The following is a 25,996-nucleotide window of genomic DNA, read 5'->3' on the forward strand; positions in this document are numbered from 1 at the left end:
ATTCTTCATTTTACATCCTTAAAAATGACTCTGGTTTTCCATATGAATTATTTGATCACTAAACTGTGATGATCATTTTGCAAATTGCAATCAATATGAATAAAAAAGATAGAGTACAACTAATTAAGAGGAGATTGGGTAGAAAGAAATTATTTTATTTTGAAGCAAATACCAAAAACAATGACATTCATTTACATCTGACTGAGAAGCGAGGGGGAATAAACTCGGCATGATCACTGGAAGGTTAAACGAAAGCTCTTCTCTTGTTCCTTGCTGCGGCTTTCACACAGCTTTGAGACCTCCTGCACTCGCCTCTGGAGTAAAACTGCACAGAAAATGTATACATTAAGAATACAAGCTTTCTGATGGACTGACAGTTTATTTTTTAGTGTGTAAAAAGGTTTTAAAGTCAAAAAGATACCAACCAGAGTTTTGTTCTACCCACTGCAGGGAGTCCATATGTGCATTGAGGATTTTGCAGATCTGCTGAAGCTGGAAAAACACCACCAGTCATTCTTAGTACAGATCACACAATGATTCATTAAGAGCATTTCCGTCTGGACTATTGGCCATATTTTGCATACCGGGTCAGTGGTGTCCGCAGCACCGCTGGATGTGTTGAGGTGTTCAATAATCTCTTTAAGATCTTGGGACATTCTCTTGAGCTGGGCATCCACATTTTCTGCCAGCTTGTACCTGGATAAAAGAGATCATTCAGATACTCAATGACGTATCTCAGTATATGAGATGCTTAGATGGCTGATTGAGCGCTTACGTTCTCTCTCGCTCTTCATCTGCGTTCTGCATGTAAATGGTGCCGCTCTGCTCCTTCACAGACTCCTCTAATGGACCAAGAAGATCCTCCAGCTCTTTCTGCTGGGACAGGATGAAGTCCAGTTCCTGATCCAACCTAACACCAAAATATGAGAAGCACAAGTTCACATCAAACATGGAATATAAAGCATGCTTGGTGATATCTTTGATTGTGACTGGTCCACTCAAACCATTAAGTAGCTGCTGTGAATAGCAAAATAATGTACAGTCAGCCAGCCACTGCAAAAATTAAAATATGAAAAGGCGTCACCCTTGTGCCATTAAGGAGAGTATCATGATGCATGTGCATGAATTCCTCTGCTCGTAAATAAGGCGCAGTGCATTCGTCATGATACTCTCCTTAATGGAGCTTTCGGGCGATGCGGAGAAGTATTGTTGAATAAAGTCGTTATTAATGTTTTCTTTGCACACAGTATTCTCGTAGCTTTGTAAAATTAAGGTTGGACCACTGATGTCACATGTCCTTACTACATTTCTGTGCATTGCTCATGGTAGTATCCTTACTGTTTATGGAGGGTCAGAAAGCTTTCAGATTTCATCAAAAATATCTTAATTTGTAGGGTGAGTAACTAATGATAGAGTTTTCATTTTTGGGTGAACTATCCCTTTAATGCTCCTCCATCAATAAATTAGTTTTGTGAAATAACTTCAGAATGTTTTCAATATAATACAACTTTTTAAATGAATTAAAATACTGATTACCTTCGTTGGTCCAGTTTCACTTTCTCCATATCTTTATGTAAAGCAGTTATCTGAAAGAAAATTAAAATTAATACTTGTCACAGGAAACTGTTGCAGCATGGTTTTAGGCGGTGTGCCATCAACACTAGATTCAGGTTTAAAGATGGATAAGTTAACTATGGGAGACTCAAATGGGAAATGTGTTACATAACAAGCAGCAGTGTCGGTTTCTGTGGGTGAACGCATTAGAAGCACAGTTCAAACCAAAGAACACCTCTTCATTTTAAAAAGCTGAATACTTGCTCTTCTCCGAAACAGGTGCATTGCAAGAACGCTCTATTTGAAAAGTTATCATTCATAATGGGAATGTGTATATCAATCTGGAATTGCTGTAACTGTACCAGTGCAAAGATGGTGTATGTGGCAGCAGGGAGAAAACAGTGTGCTAAAAGATGAATGCATTTCTCTACCTTCTCTCCGTTCTCCACCAGCATACGGTCCCAGGCATTGACCTGAGTGGCCTGCTGAAGAAAGTGTCGCTCTTGGTCTTCCAGCTCTGAGCTCCACTTGTTAATCAAAGCCTCCAGCTGAGCGTACGACATCACCGGAGCAGTGCTGAATACAACAAGAGTTTGGATATGCAACAGTAGAAAAAAAAATCTAAAATCTAGGGGTGGGAAAATAAATTGATGCATTGCGAGTCGAGAAATGATTCAGCATCGATTCTGAGATTTTCTGAATGCATGGCGATTCTTTCTTGAGTCGATGCTGATCTTAGTTTTGAACAGCAGATGGCGCTGCATGCTTCAGAAACAGCAGTTCTCTGCTTGTCTCCAAATCCTCACACACACCTGAACCTAAAATAATCATTCAGAAAATTTGAAAAGGTTGAAGTGAATTACAAGGGTGTTCACAGTGGGCTGTGTTTACATTAATCTGGCGTCATAAAAGCATTCTGAGCTGAGGTGAAATTACACTCACCTGAACACACAAGCGCTCTTCTTCATCAGCAATCGAGTGTGTGGATAAAAACCAGATTAGAGCGCCATCTGCTGTTAAAATCTAAGCTCAGAATCCATTCCAGAGGAATTGCCATACATTCGAAAGAATCCATCCACGAATCGATTCTGCATCGGTTTATCGTCCCAGCCCTACAAAACAACACAACAGCTCAGATGTGCACAGCTTTGTACCTGGTTGTGACGACGGCGGTGGAGGTGGATGTGATGGTGGCTGGTGCAATAGATGCTGCGGTCTTCAGTCCCAGAGAAAAGCCAGTAGTGGCTCCAGTGCTAGCAGCAGCTACAAAAGACACAAACACATGCTCAAACAATACAAATAACTGATAGGAAAATTATATATTGGTGCCAATTATTTGCTCAGCGTGTATTAATGTGCAAAGGCAGTGTGTGGGAATAAGTGAGGGCACCTGCGCTTATAGCAGGAGCGGCTCCTAGAGGTTTCAGGGACAGGCTTGTGGGAGCGATGGAGGCTGAGGTCGCCACAGGAGCCACCGAAGCCATCGACGAGCCCACTGACAGAGGAGAGAAAAACCATGTGATCTCAATGATTTCTCTAGAACAGAGATGGGCAACTTTGATATTGACGAGGGCCAGCATTTTTCTCCTTTAAACCAAGGGGCCAGATTACTAAACCACATCCACACACAGTCTTACTCAATTTCCTTTTTATTGAAGGAAATTAAAGTATAATTACCGTAATTTGTTTTTAAAGATTTTATTAACTATAAAACTTGTGCAGTTAAGTTAATCCAGTAGGGAAACTTAGTCAGTTGACGGCAATATTATCCCAACAAGCCAATGTAAACATCTCAATCACATTGTCTGTAAATTTGCAAAAAACAAATATACAGAGATCCTATTTTTTTATTAGTGGCCCACAGAACATTCCCAAAAAAACCTAAGAGGACAGTTAAAAAGGGCTTATAAAAAAAAAAAAAAAAAAAAAAAAAAAAAAAAAAAAAAAAACAGTACTTTCAGGTACCAGAAAATAATGCCCACAAGAAAAAATACTATAGTAATTTATAGTAAATACTATACGGTTTTTGAACCATACTATAATAAGTTACTTGAATTAATTTGTTGTGGTAATTCTATAGTTGTTGTGGTTATAAAACAACTGTAGTAATATAAGCGCATTACTTTACCCAATACTGTGCTACGTTTTCGACAACTGTAGGGTATATTATACTACAGTACACTAGTTTACTATAATAAAAACTAAAGTATACTACAGTATTTATTAGTTTATCAGTTCACTATAGTTCATACAACAGTATGCTGTAGCATTCATTAAAGTGTTGTAAATACTATAATATACAGGTGCATCTCAAACAATTAGAATATCATGAAAAAGTTCATTATTTTGTGTACCTTATATCAAAACGTGAAACTTTCATATATTCTAGATTCATTACATGTAAAGTAAAACATTTCAATTTTTTTTTTTTTTGATGATGATAAAAGCTTACAGCTCATGAAAGTCAAAAATCCAGTATCTCAAAATATTAGAATATTTATAATTGAGTTTCATTAAATTACCATCCCTACAGTATAAATTCCGTGTATCTCTTGTTATTTGAAACCACAATAATGGGGAAGACTGCTGACTTGGCAATGATCCAGAAGACACAAAGAGGGTAAGTCACAGAGGGTAAGTCACAGAGGGTCATTACTGAAAGGTGTGGCTGTTCACAGAGTGCTGTATCAAAGCATATTAAATGCAAAGTTGACTGGAAGGAAGAATTTGGGGAGGAAAAGGTGCACAAGCAACAGGGATGACCGCAAGCTTGAGAATACTGTCAAGAAAAGCTGATTCAAACACTTGGGAGAGCTTCACAAGGAGTGGACTGAAGCTGGAGTCAGTGCATCAAGAGTCTCCACGCTCAGACGTCTTCAGGAAAAGAGCTACCAAGCCACTTCTGAACCAGAGACAACGTCAGAAGCGTCTTACCTGGGCTGTGGAGAAAAAGAACTGGACTGTTGCTCAGTGCTCCAAAGTCCTCTTTCCAGATGAAAGTCAATTTTGCATTTAACTTGGAAATCAAGGACTGGAGTCTGGAGGAAGAGTGGAGAGGCACAGAATCCAAGCTGCTTGAAGTCCAGTGTGAAGTTTCCACAGTCAGTGATGATTTGGGCTGCCGTGATGTATGCTGGTGTTGGTCCATTGTGTTTTATCAAGTCCAGAGTCAATGCAGCCATCTACCAGGAGATTTTAGAGCACTTTATGCTTCCATCTGCTGACAAGCTTTATGGAGATGCTGATTTCCTTTTCCAGCAGGACTTTAGCACCTGCCCACACTGCCAAAACCACTTCCAAGTGCTTTGCTGACTATGACATTACTGTGCTTGATTGGCCAGCCAACATGCCTGACCTGAATCCCATATGGAATCTATAGGATATTTTCAAGAGAAAGATGAGAAACAGTCGATCCAACAATCCAGACGAGCTGAAGACTGAATAGTGCCACAGCAGGCTGATCGATCCTTTTTTTGATTGATCTTAGGAAATATTCTAATATTTTGAGAAACTGGATTTTTTACTTTCATGAGCTGTAGGCTTTTTTACATTAATTACTTTTTTATTAATCATCAAAATTAAAACAAAAATGTTTTTTACTTTACTTTAAGGCCTTTCCACACGGAGCGCGATGCGAAAGCACGAGGCGAATCGCCCGCGAATGTTGCTTTCACACCAAGCGTGAAACTAATGTTCGCCTTCTGCTAATTCATGCCTGCACGCTAGGGGGCGCTGACCAACAATGTATTTTTCCTCAGATATGTATCGCGTATATGGATTTAACATCTAAATTAAGATAAACAAAGTTTAGTTCTACACCAGAAACACAAACTATCTATAATGCTTACAAAAATAGACTACATCCTAAAATAGAATTAGAAATACAATTAGCATCAAGCTACACTTAAAAATTTATTTAATTATTAATGTATTTGCTTACCCACTTTAAACCATCATCGAGTGCTTGTGACTTCCGATTGTGATTTATAGTTGATTTTGATTCCATAATAATAAGCAGACACATGCACTCTTTGTATGTTTATTAACGATACACTGCTAGTGCAAATATTAGTCATAAACATCGTTTCTTGCTATAAACAAATAAAATGAGCTGCATACAAAACACATACAGAAAATATATCGCCATAATCACGTCTATCTGCTTTCATATTTCATGTGTAGAAAAATGTTTCACTTGATTTTTTATTTAAATATGGAAGATCGAGAGTGAACGTGCTCTGACTCATAGCACTCGCACACGTGGAAGAAAACGGACGGTGCTCTACAGATCACATGATTCAGTGGAGAATTATTATACGATAACGAACTCAGCATCCACTCTTATCCGGGAGACTCTTCTTCGGTGCTTGTTTACACTAGTTTTCGCCACCATTCTCACCCTTTTGTGCAACAGCAGCTGCTCCGGTCACATGATCCCAGCTCAACTCTGATTGGACGGCCCGTGTTTTCGCTTTGCGAAACTGAAAAGATTCGTCGGACTGGACGAATAAAAAACATTCGCATTTTCGGTGCGCGAATGTTCACGGTCTATGAGGAAGCGTCCATAGGAAGCTGTTGTTTTATTCCAGCGCGTTATTGCGTGCGAAATTCGTTCCGCTTGTTCGCGCTCAGTGTGGAAAGGCCTTTACATGTAATGAATCTAGAATATATGGAAGTTTCACTTTATGAAATAAGGCACAAAAAAATGAACATTTTCAAGATATTCTAATTTTTTGAGATGCACCTGTATATAGTATAATACACTTTACTATAGTATGGTTCAAACACACTGTAGTATATACCATAAATTACTATAGTATTTTTTCATGCGGGCAAGTATCTGCAGGATTTTTTAAATCAAATTTAAGACTTTTAAAAACCTTTAAGACCTGCACTTCACATTTCAGACTTTAATTTTTTTTTTTTAAGTATAAATTATATTAATTTAAATAATTATTATATTAAATAACAAATATATCTTAGTATCTTAATTGTTTAGATTTGTATAATGCATTAGCTTCTTGTCGATCCACTGGTTCACATTTACAGCAAAAACAGCAGAAGGGCTTGTTGAAAAGCAAACTGGTTCTCTTCCAGCAGGTTTTGCTCTCTGAACAGCAGAAATATAGCGGTTTTCTCGGTAACTGCACAGTACTTTGAAACAAGTGCCGCTCATATTTATTCAGTGAAATCATAGCCTTTTGAAGTTTAATCGACATATTAATCTATATAGCAATTCTTGTCTTTCCATCGTCCAATTTAAGACCTCTTATAATGAAGACTTTTAATTTTAAAATTCTTTAAAAAAACATTTAGAAGTTTTCATAGCCTTATATTTAAACAATTAAACTGAGGACCCGCGGAAACCCTAAGAACATGGTTTAATGCAAACATTTCTGTCATGCATTTGGCAAAAAGCTTTTGTTGACTGTATTTTACCTTTGAAATCTGAGGCAAGTGCAACTCTGGCGTCTCATTGTTTGTGAGCAGTGGTGTGATGGATGTGATATGAGATAGATATAATAGATAGATATAATAGATAGATATAATAGATAGATATGAGTGGTGTGATGGTAATTTAAGTAAAAGTACAGATTTCCGAACATATGGGTATTCCCTTGAACTTGTTAAAAAGACATTCTGTTTACCATCTTGACTGAAAAAATATTGTTTTCATGGTCACTTTTTTATTTGCTAATGTTAGTGAATGTTTTCATTTAAGTGCAGGTCCTGAAGCGCTGAAATTAATACTAGGAGCGGCTGAAAACTAGCGAGCTCTCCTGGATGGAGATGGTATTAACATTATAAACTGAAAGCAATCTTTACGTGACTTACTATCACGACTTACTTTCAAATATTTTAAAATTGATCATCCAAGTCTAATATAACAGACTTGTGGATTTTAAGCAACAACAGCTGATGCAATGGCAAAGAGAGCACGATTGCGCGACTTTAAGTGCTACTTTGTGACGTGTACATTGTAACGGTCTACTGAAAAACATTTAATAAAAAGTACAGCTAATTTGCCTTTGTCGCTACTACGTGACAGATTAGGTAAGTAAATATTATGTTTTTATGCTGCATTTTAATTGAATCTGCATATGATTCTACTATTAGTCTTTTAATGAAATACCTATATGTTTTAACTTAATCTAAGTTGAATGAATTTCCCGTTTGCACAAAGATATGCCTGGAGTTGGCAATTATTTAGCTGGTATTACTTGTGTGCTTTGGGTCATTATCTTGTTACATCACCTAGCTGCTCTAAAGCTTGACGTCATGAACCGAAGCCTCATATTCTCCTGTAAGATGTCTTCATACACTTTAGAATTCATTCTTCCTTCAGTGATGGCAAGCACCCAGATTACGGGTTCGACCGATCACAGTTGATGCGTTTGGAGCACGGTTCGGCGCACACACGGTTCAAAGATTAGTTGCTTTATTCATCATAGACTGATGAATTAATTTAAATTATATTAAACCATTCAATACACATTCAAGATACATACACACATTTTCCCAGAAGCCTTGTGGTACAACCAAGTGGTTTTAGGCAACCATTAATCACTTTATTATTCCATTTAATCATATATTAAATTTATAATAATCAGTTAAGCCATTTATATACTCATTTCATTGATTCATCCATTCATTTACATTATATTTTAGATTATTTTTCCATTGTTGTTTAGTCTTATGATTGTGTGGTTTGTCTTCATGAAAGAGATAAGAGAATGTCTCCATTTCAAGGCTTTTAACATCACAGGATGATGTTGTGAAACAGTAATTTTCCACTACTATTGATTGTCAAATCCAACAAGTAGTGTTCTACCACGAAGTCTGAGCACTGAACCATATACAACTAAGATTATTCAATAAACTCTGCTCCTTTTTTATCATCATGACTTTGTCTCCTGCTTCTTCTCTTCTCTGGCTTTGCTTAGTCAACTTCTAGGCTGCTAGAAGACTGTTAATACAGTTTTGGGTACCAGACAAAAATTCAGCTTGACTGAACTAGAAGATGTGTAACAGAACTCACATGTGAATCCTGTGGCTGGTGTTGAGGCTATAGGAGTAGCAAACAGAGAAGATACTGGAGCCGTCATGGCCTGGCTCAACATGGCAGAGCTGGAGGGGGCTGGGGTGGCTAAACAACAACAACAAAAGATGTATTACTCAACTATTGCCCTCTTTTGCCAGTTTTTCTAATTTTAGAATAGTACATATTACATACTGTACCTGAAGTTTTAATTCCAAAGTTGATTGCAGTTGTTGAGGCTGTGGATGCAGTAGTAGGAGCTCCAAGAGTCAGACCTAAAAATCAACAGAACAACAAATAAGCAGACAAAAACGTTTTTTTTTTTTTTGCATATTTCCTTCAAAATGGAACCAGTGTGACACAATGTGATACAGTGTGTATAACAAACTCCAAGTGGAGAATAAAAACAAAAATAATAAAAAAAAAGACCCCTTGAAATGGTTTGAAAAAACTATTTCCTTCTCTCTGAGTGTGCGAACATTCAACTAAAACATGAAGTTTGGCTGGCCGGGCTTGTCCTTCTGCGCAACTATTGGAATTAATCTGTCCACATTGCAGTCTGTAATTTATTTGTGTGTATTTCTGTATCTCAGAGCTACTTTCTGCTTCTTGTAGCATTAAATGGTGGCAGGTGCATTAGCATTTTAGAGAGCTGGAGATCAGGACCAAATTGTCAGCTTCTAGCAGAATAGGGAAAAAAAAAAAAAAGAGAGAGAGAGATCTCAAAATCCTCATTTCGATGTCAAGACATGTACTCAGTGTTACCTGTGGGTTGAGCCCCTAGTGAGAGCGCAGGGGTGGGCTGTACTGGGGCAGCTGAGGATGCTTGAACTTTGGGCGTCCCGAAGCTGAATCCGGCCAAAGGCTGCTGGGCTGCTGCAGTAGTTTGAGTGGCGAGACCTCCGAAACTGAAGCCCGTCCCTGCAGATGAAGCCCCTAGAGTCACACTTGTGGTCGCAGGCTGAGTCGCTGCTGGTGTGCTGAGTTTTGGAAGGGAGGCGCTGGACACAAAGACATGAGCAGACTTTTCAAATAAAAAGAGACATGTAAACTGTTTCCAGTCCTGCTGTACCACTCTGTCACCTTTCAGTTATACAATGGATCTATACAACTCTGGATGTGCCTCAACCAGTCAGATTTTAAAGTCATCTTTAAAGAGCTGTGACCTCACAGCTGTTGAATTATACAATTAAAGGCACTTACACACTAGATAAAACCCTGACAGAGCTTTGGACAGATAGAAAGGCATATCATGCATTTTATGGTCTAGCGCAGGGGTTCTCAAAGTCTACATTCAAAAGTCCAAATCTGAATTTTTATCACTGTCAAAGGTCCAGACCGGAACAATTACAAAACTTGTTTTTAATAAACATACATAAATAAATAGGGATGCACGATATTGGTTTTTTGCCGATATCCGATATATTGATATTTTTCATCTAATTTTGGCCGATAACGATATATTTCCTTTTGTTTGGAAACAACACCAAGTCTCTCCTGTGCAGAAATTATAAGAAAATTATTTTTAATTTTGGTTAGTTTTTAACAAGAACTTTATTTATTAGAATTAAATAAAAAATAATGAAGTTTTTTTGACAGTACATTGAAGTTTTGAAAATAACTATAAATTGCTGCATTTTCCACCCCAGAAAGATGCAGTGTTAACCCTAACATTTTATTTTAGGATTTAACATTTGTAGATGGTCTAAAACAAAAGAGTTGTAAAAATTCTGAAAATCTTTTAGAGCTCATGATTTGTTTAAAAAATAAAACATATTACACATTAATGAATAAATCAGTATATATAAAATTATTTAATTTACAAGCGTCAAGTTTGTGATTTTTTTTTTCATTTAAGCTATAGCTTCTGACCATTAAATCAAAACATACTAATTTTATGACATCAATTACTGCTTTATTTAATCAGAAACAGTCTAAATGTTACTTGTTTAGGCTATTTTACTTTTAATTTAATTAGAATTAGGCCAACAGCGCCCCCTAAAGATTAAATTCTTACCGAACGGGCGTTAGGACCCAGGGGAGGCTGCCGCTGCTGTGCTATTACTGTTACACCGAACGCATCCTTCTGTACTGCTTTCACTGATTAAATGCAGCAATCCAAAGCAGTGAATCTAATCATCATTCAGACAAAACTTTGCTTCAAGAATGAATCACACTGCTGACGTGATCCAATCACTAGCACACCCTGAGCACATGTGAGTTAATGTAGTCCTCTTATTGGCAAGACATATCGTCATAATATTTAATATCGGGTCGATGCCGATATTCACATTTAAAGCCTGGCACATTTAAGGCTGATTCTGATATCAGTCCGATAATATCGTGCATCCCTACAAATAAACACAAATTTTTGGAGAAAAAAAAATAAAGTGCCCTTTGCATTCAAAATACATTAATAACAAGTGCAAAAGTGTCAAAACAATTAATTTCAGTGTCAGCAATAGAGGTCGACGATAAGAGTTTTTCTCTGGCCGATATTTAGAAATCAGAGCATACAATGGGCGATGACGCTGATTTTTTGGCCGATATGTTTGGCCAATTTCCTCATTTTTTTCCCTTTATCTCATAAAAGAGAGTTTGAGTAAATGTTTATTGCAGGCCATACGATGGTAATAGTAGTAGTAGCCTAATTCAGCACCTTCTCAAAACAGTTCTTCTGAAGCATGCTTTTTGTTTATGTTTGTTGACAGACACCAGTGTTTCCCACAGACTTGCAAATGCAAATTCATTCTCTGCCAGCAGGAGGCGCTGCTGGAGCAGGAGATAAAGCGGTTTCCACGGTAACGGCTGTAATCAATAAGTGCTGCACTCACAAACGCTACTTTATCAGGCATTACAGAAAGACATCGAAGCTTTTCTGAAGACGGTCGTTTCTTTTCAAAGATATATTCATATAAAAACACTGCATTTTAATTTTGAAGCGTGCAGTGCTCAGTTAATTCAATGAAGTATAAGCTTTTTGAAAAATCTATTTGTGGCGGTCAGTTTTGATATTGTGACGAGCCAACACAAATAACTCGATGTATGGGAAACACTGGACACTGCTATAAGTCAAATAGCCATAATCTAAGTGATAAATATATATAAAAAAATACTCATATTAGCGCTGAAATGTCGCCAATTATGTCAAATATTATACGCTCACTGGATATCATGACAACAAATGAAGAGTGAAAGAAAAGTTTCAATATTTCGCCTGCGCTTTCATTTCGGACCATCTCCAAAAAGACAAAAAAAACTAAAATGATTTACAAGTTTAACGTGCGTTTATCAAGGTAGGAAATATAATAACTGCGCTTGAAATACGAAATGGAGGCGGGTCCGGATTGAATTCCCTCCGAGTCCGGATCCGTACTGGAGTCCGGACTTTGAGAAGCACTGGTCTAGAAAGAGCCAGTTCACTTTGAAGTGATTCAGGAATACAGAAAATGTGCAAAAGCACAAATGAAACTGCCTGTATGAAATTCGTATTGATCAACTATCTTGCTACATTGCTTGACGGCTTTAAATAGTCAAAGTTAATTATATAGAATTAAACAGTGCCCATCCATCTTTTTAGTGGCCTTGGTTTGAAAAGTATTTTTCCTAATTTGTCTTGTAGTGATTTATTAAAAAAGTATTAAAATTAGAAGCCATGAACCAAACCAACCAGCTATGAGGTGAATCACAACTTCAAAATTGGACAAAAAGACATATTAAACAAATTTTATATATTTAATATGCAAAATAGGCAGTTTGAGAGTGTTGGGAAACTGCATCATTATCAGTGCTTCATGGGAGTAGGTGGCGCTAAGAGTTATTTTGGCATGATTTGCTTGTTTAGATTCGACGGTTGGTGTAGATTTAGTTGCAAAATCAAAGGGAATGCAGCTTTTCACAGGGGATTCTGCTTTTGAACACAGTAATTAAAAAATTAAAAAAAACTATTTGATTGCTTTAACAAAAGCACAATGATTAGCAGCCTCAAAGCTCACGAGGTCTTTCTGTAAAGGTTTATCTGAAAAGGTTCGCTCCAGATAAAATCTCACCCGAAAGGGAAGCCTCCACTCGGAGTGGTGCTCTGAGTCTGGGCTCCGAAGCTGAATCCACCTTGCATGCTTCCATTATTTTGCACAGTTGGCTGTGCGAGAAGTCCTGCGATCTGAGACTGTTGGTTTCCAAAGGACTGAGCCTGGGGTTGGCCGGCCCCGAAAGAGAAGCCCCCTCCTGCAGGAGTGCTGGTCTGCAGCCCGAAGCCTGTGGTGGGTGCAGCGGTAGTTTTAGGGGCTCCAAAAGAGAAACCTCCAGTGCCTGACTGACTGAAGTTAAACGCCATGGTGCTGCAAAGGATGGGTGAAATAAGAGTGTTAGACTTAATGAACCAGATCTGTCTGACAGCGGACCTGTATAAACATCCATCATCAAATCTGTTGAATTTACTTTCTTTAATTTCAATTAGGGATGTAACGGTATGAAAATTTCATATCACGATTATAGTGACCAAACTTATCATGGTTATCAGTATTATCACGGTACTGTTAAAATGTGGAGATGTTCAAAAAGTATCGACACATAAATCACTTCAAGTTTTATATTAAAAAAAAATCAACAAACAGCAAATAAATTGATTCTGATTCTAAAATGACTTTTTGTTTGCATTTGTTTTCACTAAAACATTACCAATGATGTTCGGATTTTAAATGACGACTGACAACAGTTTAAAAGCATGTTCAAATATCTAATGTAAATGTTCAAAAAGCTTTGAAAAAGTTTCATATAAAGATAAACCTCACATTCAGACTGTAAATAAGAAAAAGGGTTGTCAAAATGATAATTGATTAATAAATGATTATAGGTTATGTATTTTATCTGCTCCATAAATAATTCTAGATACCTTGTGCAAATTGTTTAAATGTGTAGAATCCACATTAACTTGTTTTTCATCAACCGGTCACAATTTACAGCAGGGCATGCAAATTTGGTCCGTTTTTGGCCAGACAGAATCTGCAGCGCACACAGACTGAATGTGAATATAAGTCTCTGTAAATCCAGTCTCTGACAGCAGGTGGCGCTTTACATGGAAAAGCTGTATTACCGCTGATTCCCGTCAACAAAGCAGTATTGGGATTAAACACACTTCCTTTAGGAATTACATGGAGCGAAGATGAAAACAAAATGCCATCGAATCTTTTCTGAAGACAGTCAGATCCTTCAGAGGTACATTCATATAATTAATTAATTCATATATTCATTTGTATACTTCCCTCAGCACTCTTTTAAAACTTCCCAGCTTTTCCGCCCTGTTTTCACTCAAAACAAAACTGCTCTGCTGCTGTGCGCTCGTGAGACTGGTACTGAAAACTCTGCTTTATGCTGGACAGTATTTATTTATTGTGAGTTGTTCAGATCGCGGTAATCGAATACGGTTTTAATGATAATTAAAATATGAAACGGTAATACTAACCGTGGGGAATTTTATCATGATTTATCGTCAAACCGGTAATCGTTACATCCCTAATTTCAATAATAGTCTATTAGTTAAGGCTAGAAGCTAAAGTTCATGAACAAACTTTAAATGTTGGCTTGAGAAAGCCGGCATGGGAAGCCTTGAGGCAAAAGATCCAGATTGTGTTCAGTGTTCTTGAGCTGCCCCACAGCAAAAAATATGACAACAGTTATACAGTGGGGGGGGGGGGAGGGGGTTATTTGATCCCCTGCTGATTTTGTACATTTGCCCACTGACAAAAGAAATGATCAGTCTATAATTTTAATGGTAGGTTTATTTGAACAGTGAGGGACAGAATAACAACAAAAAAAATCCTGAAAAACATTTTTAAAAAAGTTATAAATTGATTTGGATTTTAATGAGTGAAATAAGTATTTGACCCCTTCGCAAAACATGCAATCGCAATCACAGAGGTCAGACGTTTCTTGTAGTTGGCCACCAGGTTTGCACACATCTCAGGAGGGATTTTATCCCACTCCTCTTTGCAGATCCTCTCCAAGTCATTAAAGTTTCGAGGCTGACTTTTGGCAACTCGAACCTTCAGCTCCCTCCACATATTTTATATGGGATTAAGTTCTGGATACTGGCTAGGCCACTCCAGGACCTTGATGTGCTTCTTCTTGAGCCACTCCTTTGTTGCCTTGGCCGTGAGTTTTGGGTCATTGTCATGCTGGAATACCCATCTACGACCCATTTTCAATGCCCTGACCCTGAGGGTACACGTCCCCGTCCATCATCCCTTTGATGCGGTGCAGTTGTCCTGTCCCTTTAGCAGAAAAACACCCCCAAATCATAATGTTTCCACCTCCATGTTTGATGGTGGGGATGGTGTTCTTGGGGTCACAGGCAGCATTCCTCCTCCTTCAAACACAGCGAGTTGAGTTGATGCCAAAGAGCTGGATTTTGGTCTCATCTGACCACAACACTTTCACCCAGTTCTCCTCTGAATCATTGGCAAGCTTCAGACGGGTCTGAACATGTGCTTTCTTGAGCAGGGGGACCTTGCGGGCGCTGCATGATTTCAGTCCTTCACGGCGAAGTGTGTAACCAATTGTTTTCTTGGTGACTATGGTCCCAGCTGCCTTGAGATCATTGACAAGCTCCTCCCGTGTAGTTCTGGGCTGATTCCTCACCGTTCTCATGATCATTGAAACTCCACGAGGTGAGATCTTGCATGGAGCCCCAGTCCGAGGGAGATTGACAGTTATTTTGTGTTTCTTTCATTTGTGAATAATCACACCGACTGTTGTCACCTTCTCATCAAGCTGCTTGGCGATGGTCTCGTAGCCCATTCCAGCCTTGTGTAGGTCCAGAATCTTGTCCCTGACATCACTGGACAGCTCTTTGGTCTTGGCCATGCTGGAGAGTCTGGAATCTGATTGATTGATTGCTTCTGTGGACAGGTGTCTTTTATACAGGTAACAAGCTGAGACGCCCTTTAAGAGAGCGCTCCTAATCCCAGCTCCTTACCTGTATAAAACACACCTGGGAGCCTGAAATCTTGCTGATTGATAGGGGATCAAATACTTATTTCACTCATTAAATTGCAAATCAATTTATAACTTTTTTTAAATTAGTTTTTCTGGATTTTTTTTTGTTGTTATTCTGTCTCTCACTGTTCATATAAAACTATTAAAATAACAGACTGATCATTTCTGTGTCAGTAGGCAAACGTACAAAATCAGCAGGGGATCAAATCATTTTTTTCTCCCCACTGTAGTTGTCATAATACTTGTTCTATGGAACGTTGCTATTTTGTATTCTAATAAAAAGCCTATTAGGCTATGACAACAAAAGTGTAGATACCAGATAGATTTCACAATAAGCAAATTGCAAGCAATTGCTCAACAAATTGAAGTAAATTATGAGTCCTTGTATAAGTATTATATGCACAATAATAAAATAGTGTGCCCGTTCTTCAGTTAGACATGCATTCAGTTCTGTCTGATAACTTGACAAATATATTGTCAATACCATTAAAAAAAATAAGGTCTATACGTATTGAGATGATTACGGTTTTTGCACTTATTATATTGGGCTTTATTAAATGATGAAAAAGTAATAGCCTGCATTAATATGCATTTTAATACTCTTGTCAATATAATGCGTTATTTTTAGTTTTTGAACTGAGATCTTGAAGGATTTGCTATCCTGCGGCTCCCTCGTGTGAACAACATTCATCTCTGAATCACATTAATATAAACGTGTTTTTTGTAAAGATTACGTATGTAGTGTGTGGGATTTGGTTAGTTTTTTCAGTTTTGACCTTACGTGTCAAAACTGACCCTCTTTTTATTTTATTATTACCTCTTTCTCCTACGCATGTATCTATTGCTGTCAGGTGTGCGGGGATTGATTGTTAATTACAGAATTATTTACAGGAAAACTGAGTCTGATCAGTCTGAAAAGATATAGCAACAAACTACACATCAGGGGCCAGGTCTCTGCAGAGTTTGGGGCTTGTAGCATTTAAGCATTTAAGGAGATACAGTTATAAAGAATAAGATATAAGTTTAAATAGCATAACAGCTTTCTCAAGCCAACATAAGATTCATTAGAAGCTGTGCTTGTGTCTAGAGACCTAGAGCATAGTACTGTAGATGTGTGCAGTCTACCCTCAACTCCTTATTTCAGACTATGACACCTAAACATGTTATCTTCTTAGGCAGCTCATTAGTTTGACACTATGCACCACAAATGCCACCTAAGTTAGGTAGCCTGGTATCATAACACAACGTCCAAAAATGCTTTCGAAGTAGACAGTTTACTAGGTTTTGCGACCACAATGTGCAAAATGTCTCGTAGCTCCTATATGATGAATCATACAGACTGTGTGGTAGACTGTGTGGTAGACTGTGTGGTAGACTGTGTGGTAGACTGTGTGGTAGACTGTGTAGTAGACTGTGTGGTAGACTGTGTAGTAGACTGTGTGGTAGACTGTGTGGTAGACTGTGTAGTAGACTGTGTAGTAGACTGTGTGGTAGACTGTGTGGTAGACTGTGTGGTAGACTGTGTGGTAGACTGTGTGGTAGACTGTGTGGTAGACTGTGTGGTAGACTGTGTGGTAGACTGTGTGGTAGACTGTGTGGTAGACTGTGTGGTAGACTGTGTGGTAGACTGTGTGGTAGACTGTGTGGTAGACTGTGTGGTAGACTGTGTGGTAGACTGTGTGGTAGACTGTGTGGTAGACTATGTGGTAGACTATGTGGTAGACTATGTGGTAGACTGTGTGGTAGACTGTGTAGTAGACTGTGTAGTAGACTATGTGGTAGACTGTGTAGTAGACTAATCACTAGATTTTCTGCTGCTCAACTAACGTTAGCCTCTTTTACAAATTCAGCCATAAAACGATATTAAAATCAAATGACAACAAACTAAAGCAGCGGAGCAGCTCATATGCGTCTTTAGAAATGATCATGTAATTATTATTGAATCTTTAAAGCTGATGAATATTATAAAACTTCAGTGTTGATAAGCTAAGCTAAGCTAGCAGACAGCGCCTCACATTAACTTCACTCAATGCCGCCTTCTACATAAACACATCACCCGTGTTATTACTATAAATCTAACCAGACAGACTACATAATAGAAATAAGGTGAAATAAAATACGCCATATTTAGTGGAAAGAAGCACACACTTATAACTTACGTCCAGTACTTCACAGCAGCTCCCGCGCGCAGAATGCGTCACATGCGCTGTCTCTGTGAGGACCCCTGCGTCAAGTGTCTAAAATACTGCCTGATCAAAAATATAGATAGGGTCTGGTGATCTACATGGAATTAAAAATAACTCTGTCTCCAGTTATTTAGTTAGACTTGGAAAATAATTAATTTTCCTTACAAATTATGAAAGCTTACACTTGTTGATTTGGCTATTTTTTATTCTGGTAACAATTCTATTAGTATAACTGTGATATATACATGTAATATATGTACATGAAGTTTTTTCTTTGTGGAAATTGCTTTCTCTGTCTTTAACCCGAACATCTGTTAGTAGCCTACTAATAATTGACCATCACTGATAAAATTGAATAAAATCAGTAAATTGACACACTGGTAGTCTGTTTTCAATATTTTCATAGCAGGAGCCAGATATAAACTCCACACCAAACAATCAGAAATGTAACAGATAATGCTGCATGGATACAGTGCAGTGTAGCAGATAAAAGTGATATGTGCTGTTAGTATATGTAGTACAAAGTGTGCTAGAGTGATAATAAAATAGTCAGTACAACAGTACAAAACATATAAGTGATATAATAATAGATTTATGATAGGTTTTAGTTGCATTCCCTGAGAATATAGTGTTTTAGTTGTGATGTCCAAACCTGATTAACGTATAACTGTTCTCCCTTGGTTCCTCGAGGATTTCCAATGGGTTTTTATGATCAGAATCAGAATGAGCTTTAGTGCCAGGTGTGTTTACACAGACGAGGAATTCGTTTTGGTGCCAGAAGCTCCACAGAGCAACAGAAAGACAGCGACAAGACACAGATAATACAAATAATAATATACAAAATAGACAATGTGCAAAATAGCACAAACACACTATACAAAATAGACAATTTAGTACGTACAGGTATGTTAGGTGCAAATTTGAAATGTATGTGTGTTAAATAAATAAATGTATGATAGTGTTGTGTGTTTCATGTTTATTGTTAACATGAAATATAAACATGAAATTATAATGTGGTTTTACAGAAAAGGTCTGGGATAAACATAACTTGACAATACTTTTACTCTCCAATGCAAATTACACACACTCATGCTGTTTTCAAGCAGTTATCAAAACTAAACAAATGCCCCTGACTTGCAGGAGACTCTCAAACACAGTGAGTCTGCAGCAGATCTGACTTCAGGAGACACAAGTACAAAAGATGGTATGGTTCAGATATAAACAAGACAAGATAGATTAACATTTGATAGGAATTAGTGCTGAATGGTTAAACTGTGCTCGTAGCACCTGCTCCTCAATAGCACGCACAAATGTATATAATTTTATATGAAAGTGCAAACTATGAGCATGCTATGTCGTAGTTATGTCGTCAATTAAGTTACCAAAAAGTTATTTAACACACCCGATTCAACTCATCAGTTCATTAGCAGAGACTTTAACAGAGGCCTTTAATGAATTTTCTGTATGCCCTGTTAACCCTGTCATTGCCAAAGAGACCTTTAGTGAACAGTCTTTCTGTCCCTTTCCAGACAATGAGTTTAATCCTGAGCTGTCTGTGTATTCAGTTTCAACCAATAAGCCTGAGAATGAACCATCTGTCTGGTCTATTTCAAATGATATGACTGATTGCGAACATCTTGTCTGCCTAGTGTCTGTCAATGAACTTTATGTCTGTCCAGTTCCAACCAAGGACTCAGAGTATGGGCAGTTTGGTTATACCGTTTCAGTCAATGAGTTTGATTCTCAGTTTGCCTGTTCAGTTGCCATTAAAGCTCTTTATTTTGAACTCTCTGTCCTGTTTCAACAAATGAGTCTGACTGTGAATTGTCTGCCAGTTTAGTTTTCCTCACTGAAATGTCTACCAGTCCAGCTTCAGTTAATACAACTAATTTTGAACTGTCAGTCTATCCCTTATCAGCCCATGAATGTTTGTGAACTACCTACCAGTCCAGATTCCCCTAAAAGAGTCTGATTTTGAACTGTACACTTGATTGTGAATTGCTCCGCCTGCTCCACCGGCTCTGCCTCAGTCCCCGGTCTCTCCACTTCCACATGGACTTGGCCCTCCGGGGGGGGGGGGGGGATTGCTCTTGTCTGACCTCTTCTATGTCTGCTTGCTGTGAACTGACCATGCCTGTTTTTTCTTTGTCTCACTTGACACCTCATTTGCATGTTTTATGACTGTTCTGCTCGATCGGTGTAATTCTTCCCACAGTACTGTAAGAATATTATAACGCATTTCACGAGGTCACAGTGTACATCATTGTTTGAGAAATAAAGAGCAGATCATTTTGATATCAAGAAAGAGACATCTAGCAGATATTAAACCAGAGATACATTCATACACCTGAATATGAGTATTTAGAGCTTACTAATACCAATAACGAGTGGTCACTAGGCTAATATTATAAGGAAACATACAAACAACACGTGCCTATACCAGATACCTTTGTAACTGATTAATTATGATCTAAATAAAGGAAATGTCTCTATGCGTGTGTGAAGGTACTCGTGGAGGTAGTCCACTGGTCAGCCAGGCCGCTGGTGTCTGGTATCGAGGGTCATTTAGTTCTCTGGAATGTGTTTGAAGTCCCATGGAGAGAACAGATCTGTCTGTCTAATGTCTTTTAGACAGTGGGGGCAACCATTGGCAATTTAGCACCCATATAAAGGTCAAATGTGGGGCCAGGTCTGTGAATTATATGCAAATGTCCAAAGGCGGGGTCTCTTAAGACATGAAGTCCCAATGACCATCAAGGATCATAAGCAGATGCTACAATGCCATGACCATTAACCAATGTCAGAGAACTGTGAACATGCAAATGTGATACTTAATTATTAAAATCTCAGGGGTACTTAAAGAGGTCATTGATTATGATTTATTTATTTATTTATTTTTTTACTTTAGTTAGTGGGTAATGTTGCTGTCTGAGCATAAACAACATCTGCAAAGTTACGATGCCCAGTGTTCAATGCAAAGGGAGATACTGTCTTTTAAAGAATTGCTGATTGAGCAGCCTTTTAAAAGTAAGTATAATAATAATAATAATAATAATTTGTTACATTTATATAGCTGTCACGGTTCAGTTTCTGTTTAGTCCCCTTTTGCCCTTATTTGGTTCTTCCTGTTCTGGTTTAGTTAATTAGTAATCATCGTCTAGTCCTGTCACCTGTCTTCAGTTAATTATCTTGTTTGCTCGTTTCTTCCCGGTTTCTTTAAATAGTCCTGAGTTCTACCCTGTCTTTGTCAGATCTTGAGTTACGTCAATGTATTTACGTGTTGATGCTATTTAATAAAGAAGAAGCCTTTTTGTTAAACTCCTGGATCGTGCACTTGTCTCTACAACACCATATACTATAACAATATCGCTTTTCTGGGTACTCAAATCACTTTACATAGAAGGGTGGGAATCTCCTCAACCACTACCAATGTGCAGCATCCACCTGGATGATGCGACGGCAGCCATATTGCGCCAAAACACCCACCACACACCAGCTTATTGGTGGAGAGGAGACAGAGCCAATCAGTGTATGGGGATGATTAGTAGGCCATGTTGGTCAGAGGCCAATGGGGAAATTTGGCCAGGATGCCAGGGTTACATCTGTCATGGAACACTTAGAGAGTGCCGTGGAAAGACGAAGTCTGGGTCCAAGTGCAGGTAAGAATCTCTTTTAATCAACAGAAAGGCCAACAAGGCAAAACAAGACAGATTCATGAACGGGATACATAAAACGGCAACATCTAAACCAATACCATTAATACAACTAATTTACCCAGACAGAGCAGTGGGAGTGTGGTGTATAAATAGTCCATGACAATGGGGAACAGCTGGGAGAGTAATTTGTGACAGGTGTGTGTGATATGCGGCAGGTGTGTGGAGTCAGAGGAATGGAGTCCGGGAGGACGGGAGATAGTGATCTCTGGTGGAGAAAGGAAGAACTGCAGAGCCCGGACTCGTGACAACACTCCTACTCATCCTGGGATTTTTAATGACCACAGAGAGTCAGGACCTCGGTTTAACGTCTCATCCGAAGGACGGTGCACACTGGGGCATTAGGACCCACACAGACCGCAGGGTGAGCATCCCCTGCTGGCCTCACTGACACCTCTTCCAACAGTAACCTAGTTTTCCCAGGAGGTCTCCCATACAGGTACTGACCAGGCTCAACCCTGCTTAGCTTCAGTGGGCAACCAGTCTTTGGCTGCAGGGTGATATGGCTGCTGTAATCAGGTAAAAGAGGTTCAGATAGCAAAAAGTTTGAGAATGTCTGCAAATAAGAAATAACAATAATTTGTGCATTTTAATGAATTTGAAAGACAAAAGACTTTCATTAATACATAATTAAATAACCAACTGAGTGACAATTCAAATAAAAATGAATGTGTTCATCAGTAGTTGATGCAATGTTGAAACCTGAAATGATTTTTGTAAATCCAGGCGTCAAATCCTCTGTCGCCATCTGAATAATGTCTGTGTTAATGTCCACAAAACTGGACTTTCTGAGTGTATATAAGCAGTAGACTACTTTAGAAAGGAACATTTAAAATATAAAAATGAGAATTAGAGAGAATCAATAAATGATTAATTTATTGCTATTGTGTAAATAATATGTAATCATGTAATCAATAAAAGTAACTGTAGTGTGATTACGAGTATTTTAAAATGTAACTTACTCTAATTAAAAGTACTTAATTTTTGGAATCGGATTACGAAATCCAGATTACATGTAATCAGTTACTACCCAGAGCAATGTGCAATGTGTATTGACAACTATGAGTAACATACAAAAATTGTGGCTAAGGGTGCAATTGTATTATTTTAAACTGTTTTAAAAACATACATATTTATTGGCAGATCTGCATAAGACAACACATGTTGTAAAACAAAAGTGCAGGCTTTCTAACCAGGTACTGAATAGAGTAGCCATTAACAGGCCTTTCAGCACTTCATGAACAGACAGTGTCTCTTAAGCAGCACTTCAAGAGCATATTTAGAAATAAGACATGCTTCTATTTTACAATTCCTGCTTATTTTTAATTATGAATTTAACACATTCTACAGCGATGAACATCACCAAATATTTTCTGTAATACAAACTCTCTTGTAACAATATACAGTGTTCACAAACTATGCAAAATAAATAAATAAATAAAAATAAAAAAATAAAATAAAAAATAAAAAATAATCAAATTGAGACCATGTTTGCTAATCGCTGTGAGCATTATCTCCTGTTGTGACTGTAACAGGAGATCAGGTACTTCTCCCACTGTAACGACTGCTGTCTGGTTTGTTCTGGGACGTCACCTGAGAAATAACATCATACATCTTACTATAAGCAATTACTGTCCATTGTGTTATTATTTACCTGTCATATGATGCTGGTCACTCACTTCTTCTCTTCAGGCCCCTGGGTTTGTTACATTCATGAACGGCAAATCTATTCTGAGCAAGTCTCACAGACAGAGAGTCTCCTCTCCTGAGAGAATCAAACACAAAGCACAGATATTAGATGTTGTCTGAACACATTTCCAGTCTGAACACAATTCACACTGCAGGACCGAGTCGCTGGCCCCTTTAAGTTTTAAATTTCAGTTACTGTGCCGTGTTTTGTTCTCACAGACACCTGGTAGCAAGTATCATGATTTAGAAACAACATTAAACTCCGGCAAAACAAAGTCCTTTAATGCAAAATAAACATTTATCTACAAATCAAGTATAATAATGGGAACACAGAATGATCTTGGAGAGAGCTTTATGGAGCTGACTCTCGTAACCGAATGCAACCAGGGTTTGAAAGAATGACTGATAGCCACAGCGGAGAAAAGTTTGTGAACTTTAATGTAGGGATTTAAATATTCATATGTACCTCACATCAAGCTATGGTATGGCCTCAGAAGACTTGGAATATAGTGCACAAAAATGTTATTGTGCTTTTATAATGCTTTTTATGCGGCTTAACGGTAAGAGAATAATACGCTCAATATCGGATTTGGATCGGCCCTCTCTGACCGATACGCGACCTGACAAAGAATGGTAGAGTCTGAGCCGATATCCAATACATCTCTGCTATAACCTGACAATAACTATTTTAACTAATGTTAAGTGATAAACAATTTACCATAGCCTTTATACATGACCATTATAAAATGAGGGCGGCACACAGAGTCTAATTCACAGCATGCACTTCAATATTTACTTCAAGATTTGGCAATGTGAAAAGATGAGATCAGAAAGCATCAGCTACCAATTTAACAAAAAAAGCATATTTTAGATATTTCTGTAATGCTTGTGAAAATCATTTAAGTGAGAATGGGGTTGTCCTCACCTCATAGCACCAATCTTTCCCTTTTCCATGAAGAGTTCAACCAGAACGTCTCCTTCTTCTGGATAAAGCCTGGCATTAAGAGTCTTGTTCTGCACTTTACTCTTGAACCATCGCTTCAAAAGACCAGGTTTCTTCATTCACTGGCCTCACCTATAACACACAAGTTCAAATACAGCTTAATGCATTAAAATAAATAAATAAACCCTTCAGTAATATTACTAGAGTCACCCACATTAACCAGAGAGACCTGCAGCGCTTGAGCAGGTTTGGATGCTGCTTCTCCACACAGTTCCTTAACATCCCAAAGAGAGACGCAAACAACATCTCCATAGTCAATCCTCCTGACCTCCACCTTAATGTCTGAGCAACCTCTGCTGCTGGGCTCTAAAATAATGGCCTTCACTGGAGGAACTGTTCAGGAATATGGACTGTATTTTGGTTTATAGATAAAACATATTGATGGATTTATTTCTTGCAACCACACAGCTTTGACTGGAGAGGTGAGGATTATTGTGATGTTTTTATCAGCTGTTTGGACTCTCATTCTGACGGCACCCATTCACTGCAGAGCATCCATTGCTGAGACACTGATGCAGAGACACATTTCTACAAACCTGATGAAGAAACACACTCATCCTAATCTTGGAAGGCCTGAAGTTGAGCACATTTTCAGCAAATATTAATTTTTGGGTGAACTACTCCTTTCCAAGGTTATAATCGTTAACGAAAACGAACGAAAAAACGAAAACTAGGTGGGAAAAAACATTGTCGTTAACTGAAATAAAAATAAAAACGAGGCATTACAAAAAAACGATAACTAACTAAAACTGCATGTGTGTTTGGCAAAACTAACTAAAATAAAATAAAATTATAGAGTAAATGTCCTTAGTTTTCGTCTTTGTCAAGGTCTTTAATTTTTAACGCTATTTAGAACATGCAGCGTATTCGTTCAGCTGCATTTCCTTTCCCTGCTCTCCCTCCGCCTCTCTGTCACTCATGTGTCTCTCACATGCGCGCGCGCGCGCACACACACACACACACACACACACAGCCCCTCCCCTCCGTGCACACCGCGTCTCCATGAGAACGACTTCGTTCGACGTTGAAAGTTCGCGAAAGGTTGGTATCTCCACCTCTTGAACACATTCAATCAAACATTAATTAAAATATTTTAAATTCTGAATATAATTTTGTCAGTGTGTTAATGTTGACCCGAGAAGCGATTATGCCTCCTTTAGAAAGTTAACTAGTCGCAAGTTTGAGGTAAAATGCACTTTTTGGTTGTGGTTGTCGATGTCAAAACACTATATAAGCTGTGATTCAAATATAAAATAATGTTATGTAATTTTTTTACTTTTACACTGAATGTTTGCTGCTTCAATCCAGATGAGTAGGCTATTGACTGTAGGCTATAGGGTAAATTTAGTATAGGGTGTGAAAATTGTACAGCTGTGGTATTTGTAGGGTGTGTAGATTCTAGAACGTGTAGATTTTTTTGGTACGGCGTGTGGATTTTGTAAGAGGTATTCTTACACATGCTCACACACTCTCGCACACACACACACACACACACACACACGCACACACACTCAAGCAACACACACACACGCACACACACTCTTGCTCACTCACTCGCACACACACACACACACACACACTCTTGCTCACTCGCGATCGCACGCGCAAACACTCACACATGCTCACTCACCCATGCACACTCACTCACGCACACACCCACACTAAAAAAAATTGAAAAGCTGTATTTTAAACAGGTGATTCATTAATGCAAGGGACTTACATTATTTTGTTTACCATGTTGGAACTTGTCGGGACACAAGTTTATTTTTTATTTTTATTAGTTATGTTCTTTTCTCAGATTGAGCTCCCTGACAAT

The 25,996-nt window shown here is 38.2% G+C and overlaps 1 protein-coding gene across 2 annotated transcripts; it reads right to left on the reverse strand.

Annotated features, from left to right (window-relative positions):
* Positions 1-125: 125 nt before the first annotated feature.
* On the reverse strand, positions 126-17,824 carry LOC306853460 (nuclear pore glycoprotein p62-like). Of its 2 annotated transcripts, none has more exons than XM_079390895.1 (13): positions 17,749-17,824; positions 12,643-12,933; positions 9,359-9,594; positions 8,794-8,868; positions 8,594-8,701; positions 2,945-3,049; positions 2,709-2,817; positions 1,986-2,130; positions 1,537-1,586; positions 776-910; positions 585-696; positions 426-492; positions 126-325 (listed from the first exon to the last, which is right to left on the reverse strand). In XM_079390895.1, the coding sequence occupies exons 2-13, from the start codon at positions 12,927-12,929 to the stop codon at positions 234-236; spliced, it is 1,521 nt and encodes a 506-aa protein (XP_079247021.1). In that variant the 5' UTR covers positions 12,930-12,933; positions 17,749-17,824; the 3' UTR covers positions 126-233. The 2 variants fall into 2 exon arrangements, with proteins under 2 accessions (XP_079247021.1, XP_079247022.1); XM_079390896.1 differs by having other exon boundaries at positions 17,738-17,808.
* Positions 17,825-25,996: the final 8,172 nt, after the last annotated feature.

The sequence above is a fragment of the Barbus barbus genome (assembly GCF_936440315.1).
Source record: "Barbus barbus genome assembly, chromosome: 33".
NCBI classification, from domain to species: Eukaryota; Metazoa; Chordata; class Actinopteri; order Cypriniformes; family Cyprinidae; genus Barbus; species Barbus barbus.

Bases quoted from the DNA above. Each gene is read 5' to 3' on its own strand.
- LOC306853460 (XM_079390895.1), bottom strand. From the start codon at position 12,929: ATGGCGTTTAACTTCAGTCAGTCAGGCACTGGAGGTTTCTCTTTTGGA. The intron at 2,131-2,708 runs GTACAAAGCTGT...TGTTGTATTCAG, and splicing joins ACCGCCGTCGTCACAACCAG to CACTGCTCCGGTGATGTCGT. The intron at 1,587-1,985 runs GTAGAGAAATGC...ATTTTCTTTCAG, and splicing joins TGGTGGAGAACGGAGAGAAG to ATAACTGCTTTACATAAAGA.